The sequence below is a fragment of the Kogia breviceps genome, chromosome 3 (assembly GCF_026419965.1).
Source record: "Kogia breviceps isolate mKogBre1 chromosome 3, mKogBre1 haplotype 1, whole genome shotgun sequence".
In the NCBI taxonomy this organism is placed as follows: Eukaryota; Metazoa; Chordata; class Mammalia; order Artiodactyla; family Physeteridae; genus Kogia; species Kogia breviceps.
In genome coordinates, this window is record NC_081312.1 from 5419206 (window position 1) to 5425205 (window position 6000).

The 6000-nt window shown below is 56.4% G+C and overlaps 1 protein-coding gene across 2 annotated transcripts in view; it reads right to left on the reverse strand.

Annotated features, from left to right (window-relative positions):
• Positions 1-6000, reverse strand: part of CYP46A1 (cytochrome P450 family 46 subfamily A member 1) — a 34474-nt gene extending 28474 nt beyond the window's left edge. Inside the window, exon 1 of one of the 2 annotated variants that reach the window (XM_059058368.2) lies at positions 5734-6000. In XM_059058368.2, coding sequence (XP_058914351.1) covers positions 5734-5855 — 122 coding nt within the window. In that variant the 5' untranslated portion in view covers positions 5856-6000. The remainder of the gene's footprint in view (positions 1-5733) is intronic. The other variant, XM_067027778.1, reaches the window with a different exon arrangement.

A 6000-nucleotide genomic window follows, 5' to 3' on the forward strand; every position in this document is an offset into this window, starting at 1 on the left:
GAGGGGAACCTGGTACACGATGAGGTCACCAGGATGAGGGGAAGATCGTGTACAGCCGGCCTTGTGGGCTGTTATCCGAACTCTTGCTTTGAGCTTGGCGAAGTGGGGGCTACTGGAGGGTTTTGAGCAGAACAGAGATGGGATCTGAATTGGGTTTTAAATGAATTGTCCTTGCTGCTGCAAAGCTGAGAGTAAACAGGGCAGGTGGGGGGCAGGGGTAGAAGCAGGGGCACCAGTGAGGGGGCTGTGAGTGGAGATGAGAAGTCAGATGGAATGTACGTGAAGGTGGGCGGGGCCAGGGGGACCTGCGGATGGACTGGATGTGGGGTGTGAGACAGGGGTCAGGGATGAGTGTGGGGCTTTTGGCCTGCGCTGCTGGGAAGTTGGATGGAGCTGCCACCCACTAAGGTGAGGAGGACTGAGACGGGGCCTGGTGGGGGCAGCAGACACTGTTGCACCCGCCCCCTACCCTTGTCCTTGCGGGTGGAGAGGCTTCCAAAGGCCAGAACCCGAGTCTCTGCCCTGTGCTCTCTTGGCTCTGCCTGCAGGGGGAGTAGCCTGGAAACTCCAGCTCAACACCCCCCAGAGCAGCCCTCCATCAATGATCCCCTCTCTGCCCACCTCATGGTGGGGTAGGGGGAGCCTGTGTTCCACCGGGTCCCAGAGTTCCCAAGGGGGGTTGCATCTCAGTTGCCCCCAGAGGTACTTTGCTTTATTGACCTTCTGACCTTCTCTCTCCAACCAATCCCTAACTCCCACCAGGTTCACCCCTCCCAAACTACTTACACTTCAGTTCTTGTCTCAGGATCGGCTTCTGGGAACCAACCTGAGACAAGTGGATGAAACTGGGAACCAGCCTTGGAGCTGTTGGGTGTGCGCTGCCCACCTAACACGGAAGGGAAGCAGGCAGGTAGGCACCTGAGGCTGCAGTCCAGGGAAGAGCTGCCAGCTAGAGATGTCAACGCGAGACTCCTCAGCAGAGAAGTGGTGTCGACAGACTGGGTTAGACCACAAGGGGTGGGGGTAGACAGGGAAGAGGCCCCAAGAGTGAGCCACTGTTGGGGGTACAGGCAGTAAAGGGCTGGCCAGCCAGGAAGACTGAGCAGGAAATGCAGGGGAGAGAGAGAGGGGGAAACCTGAGAAGAAAGTCTTCAAGGAGGAGGTAGGGATCCGCCCTGCCCCAAGCAGCGGAGGGGACCAAGTGCTGACCGTGCGTCTAGCTCCACAGAGGTCACTGGGGCCTTGATCAAGTTCTGTTGGGTGGAGAGGTGGGGGCCAGAGCCCGACAGGTGGTGGATTCAAGAGAGAAGGGGAGGGAGGAACAGGGGCCAGAGACAGGCAGGCTTCGGACCGGGGTGTTGCTGTGGGCGTGCAAAGCTGAGATGGGGGGCAGCAGCTGCGGCGAATGAGCGGGGAGAGGTTTGTGTTACAGCCTATTACAGAAAAACAAGAACGATGCGGAAGAGAAGGAAAAGTGATGATGGCGGAGAGGGGGCATTGCTGGAGTCTCGGAGCAGTGAGGGGGGGGGCGCGGGGCGGGGCGGGCATCCTTGGCCAGGAGCACCGAGGTCTCAGCGGGGAAGGCACGTGGGCTCAGGGCAGGCAAGGGGGCTGATGTGGCGGCAGAGCCCTGGAAGGAAGTTGGCTCGGGCTGTTCGTTTGCTCAGGGAAGTAGGAGGCGAGAATAAAGGCTGAGCATGCGCTGGCTGGCACGGGAGGTGAGGGACTGAGGGGAGAGCGGGCGAGCGGGGCGCCGGGCAGCCACGCCCACTTGAGGTGAGTGGCTTTGAACTTACACGGCCCCGCCTGCAGCAAGATGGACCGTGGACATCACACATGACTGGCTGTGTTTCCAGAATAATCTAGTACCCATGGTCACTCCCCAAAGCTGCAGGTTTGGAGAGAATAGTCTCACTTTGGGTCACCCGAGTGAGAACAGAGTCTGGACCCTCCTCACCTTCACAGGCCTGAGAGTCTCCACCCTAAGCACCGGAGTCCAGAGCCACCTGGGGAGGCAGGTGAGTGACACCTCAAGAAGGTCAAGGGGGGCTTCCCTGGTGGCGCAGTGGTTGAGAGTCCGCCTGCCAATGCAGAGGACGCGGGTTCGTGCCCCGGTCCGGGAAGATCCCACGTGCCGCGGAGCGGCTGGGCCCGTGAGCCATGGCCGCTGAGCCTGCGCGTCCGGAGCCTGTGCTCCGCAACGGGAGAGGCCACGACAGTGAGAGGCCCGCGTACCGCAAAAAAAAAAAAAAAAAAAAAAAAAAGAAGGTCAAGGGCGTGGGGTGGCGTGGCGTCCTCACTGCCAGGCAAGAAAGGCGCCTACGGCCCGTTCCTTCCTGTTCCTGCAGGGGACGCCGGGGGAGGCGAAGGCAGGGCCCGAAGACCAGGGCTTGGAAACCAGCAGATGAGGGATGACCGAAGGAGGGGATGGTAGACTCCTGGGATGGGGAGGGGCGGGCCGAAGCCCACCTGGTGTGGCCCTGGTGCTAGACAGGATATGGCAGAGCAGCCCGGGGAGAGACAAGAAGGCAAAAATCCCCTTCCCCTGCCCGGTCCCCGGCACGCATGGTTTCCTATAACCCTGCGCGGGCACAGAGGGAATCCAAGGTTTCCTGTGCGCAGAGAAAGTTTGGGACAGAACTGGAGCAGAAATCATCTGGAGAGCCCACTGTGAGGCCTCACAGAGGGGTGGCGGGAGCCCACGAGATGGCTGAGGGGGGGGCCACCCACTAGGGGCCAGGAAAGCGCCTCGCGCCAGAGGGATGCGGTGGTTGCGTGTTCCGCTGGGCACCCCAAGTCCCCTGGATGCGCCGCCCAGCAGAGCCAGCCGCGGGTCTCCACCATCACCGAGAACCACCCAGCAACGGTCGAACAGCCCCCAGGCCTGGCAACTCGGCAAGCAGGAGAGGGTGGAGAGAAGCAACACTGCCCAGGAGTTTTGAAAAACTTATTACAAAAGAAATAAAAACTGAGAGAGAGAAACTTTTCATGGTCAGCTTTACATTCATCCCACACTACCAGGAGAGTCGGGGTGATGGGGGAGCTCAGAGCAGTGACAGAGAAAGACAGAAGCTACAAGTGTTTGTGTGGGATCTGAACATGGGGTCTGAGTTTTCAGCTGTTACATGGATCGCTGCGGTAGGATGTTGTCTGTAATCAGCACACAGAGGCAGGGCACTCAGGGAGGGCATCTTGCTGGTGACTCGTGCAGAATAAAGAGGATGAAGGGTGGGGCTGCGAGAGCACAGCAGCTGCCTCTTGCAGGGCAGAGGGCTCCTTGCCTGCAAGCTGGCAAAGCCCCAAAGCACACTACTGGAGACTCGATATGCATAGATTTTTTTTTATCAACCATGGTGTTGCCCGTCATGGTTTGGGGATCCAGGCTCTGAATGCCAAAGCCTCTGATTTATGCTAAAAAGAGGTTCCAGAATGTTCATTTAGTGCAGTTTTGTATTTGACCACCAACCAATTTTTAATCCAAAATCTTTTTGTATATGCATGGTCCAGCTGACCTCCTTAGAATAAAGAGCCCAACCCAAATTATATGCAGCCTCCTCCACCCACCCACACTCCTGTAGGTCACATGTAGATTTTGTGGTGTAAGACTGTAGGGAGAATTCAGGCATAAAAAGGAAAGATATATGGACACATGCTACTACATGGATGACCCTTGGAAACATTCTGCTAAGTGAAAGAAGCCAGACACAAAAGGTCAAATATTGTATGAGTCCATTTATACGAAATGTCCCAAACAGGCAAATCTATACGCGGAGAAGTGAGATTAGTGGTTGTCAGGGGCTATGGGAGTTCCGGGGGCAACGAGGAGTGACAGCTAGTGGTTATGGGGTTTCTTTTTGCAGTGATGAAACTGTGCTGGAACTATCAATGATGGTTGCATAACTCTGTCACTATACTAAAAAGCACTGTATTGTACATTTTAAAGGGGTACATGTTACAGCATACATGATTTTATTTTGTAATGCAATTTAAAAAATTGATGTGGGGAGAGTAGCCGAGAGGAGCTTGATTTAAGTCCTCTCTTCTTAAGACACAGAGATTGGCTCAGGTCTGCAGTGTTTGAAGCACTTGGGTTTACGACAAGGTCAAGTCCTGAGGAGGCCTCTCAGAATGATTGGAAAACCTGAAAGGGTGAGAGTGTAGCTAACAGAATTGGCAGGAGACTTCCACCATCCACCCTGGATCAGAGTTTATCCAGGGTCTACTGTGCATGGACCAGGTGCTGCTGAGCTAGATGTCAGGGGCACAGCAGTGAACAAGACAGACACAGGCCTATGGGAGAGACAGACACTTAACAAGAGGTAACACAAATAGTTACCCAATTACCATTCAGGTGACGTAGAGTTTATAAAATGAACAAAATATATTTGTGTGTGGGAGCAGGTGGGGCCTCCCTGAGGAGTTGGCATTTATGACAAGCCTAGAAGGCTGGGGGAAGAACCATCTAGATGGAGGGGAAGACACAGCTGCGAAGTAAGGGAAAAGGGTGGGAGAGGGCACCTGGGAGGAGAGAGAGCTGGCAGGGAGAACAGTTGTCTCCCTGTGTCCCCAGCTACAGAGATCTTTCCCGAACCCACCAAGCAGGGATTCAGGCTTCAAATGCCGGGGCATCTGGCTTGTGCTGGAGGTGGGTGCCTTCCAGAATGTTGGTGTCTTGAGGTTTTAAAAAGTGTGTCTAATACCCTTGTTCATTCATTCAGTCAACAAATATTTATTGAGCATCTGCAATGTCCCAGGCTCTGGGGATACACAAGTGAACACACAGTATCCCTGCCCTCCCAGGGCTCACATTCTAAAGGGGGAGACAGACAGTCAACAGGTGAACAGACAGTCAACAGGTGAAAAGAAGGTAACTTCAGGAATGATGGCCCCATAAGGAGTTTGGAGCTAGGAGGTGGGCTTTATACAGGATGGATGGGGAACAGGAAAACCCGGCAGGAGGGATTCAGCTGGGGTGGGTGCATGCAGAAAGAACTGGAGGCAGCAGTGAGCAAGCAAAGGGTTAGAACAGTACAGAGCGGGTTCTGAGAGCTCAGCAGGGGCCTTGCTGGCCCCAGAGTAGACTTAATTTAGAATTAGATTTAGTTCTAAGTGATGGGAAGCCTTTGGAGCACAGAAATGACACGTCTGATTTAAGCTTCAGAAAGGTGAGCTTCTGGCGGGGGCGGGGGGGGGGGAGCGGGTAAGGTGAGTGGGGTGAGGGCCGAGGATGGAATGGAAGTACTAAGGAGAAGACAAAAAGGAGATACCAGGACAGAAATTTTTTTAAAAAGAGGGGGGATGTGACCAAAGTACAGTGTATGACAACCCAGGTTGAGTGGCTCCATCCAAGTCCCAAAGTTAAAAGCACCCACTTTAGAACCAGGCTGACCTGGGTTTAAATCTAGGCTTACCAACTGTGTGACCTTGGGCAGGTGACTTTGCCTCTGCGCGCCTCAGTCTCCTCGTCTGAACGATGGGGTAACAATAGCGCCTACCTAACAGGGTTGTCGCTGCCATCACGTTTTCGGGGCCCAGCAGAGTGCGGTGGGCGCCGAGCAGCTGCTGCGGCTGTGAGTAATTTGTTACTAAGAATAGTTAGCGCCCCTCTCCCTTCCGCCGTTTCCAAGCGGCCGCGCGCAATGGCAAGGCTGGACCCGATGCCGGCTTGGACGCGATCCCCCGGCCCCCCATGCGAGAGCCCCATCCAGGCCCCCGCCCCCACCCCCCGCTCACCTGGGCCGCGGCGGCCCGGGGATGTGCTCGTAGCGGCTGCGAGCGCGGTGCACGAAGGTGCAGCAGAGGCCGAAGACGACCAGGACGGCGCTGCCGAGCAGCATCAGCAGCCCGGGGCTCATGGCTCCGGGGCAGGCCAGGCCGGGGTCGGGGCCGGGCACGGAGGGGGCGGGAGGCCGCGAGCCGACTCAGCTGTCAGCGCCGCGCGCCGCCTCGGCCCCAGGCCTGGCGCGACCCAGCACCGCCCCCGCCCGTTCGGCTCCGCCC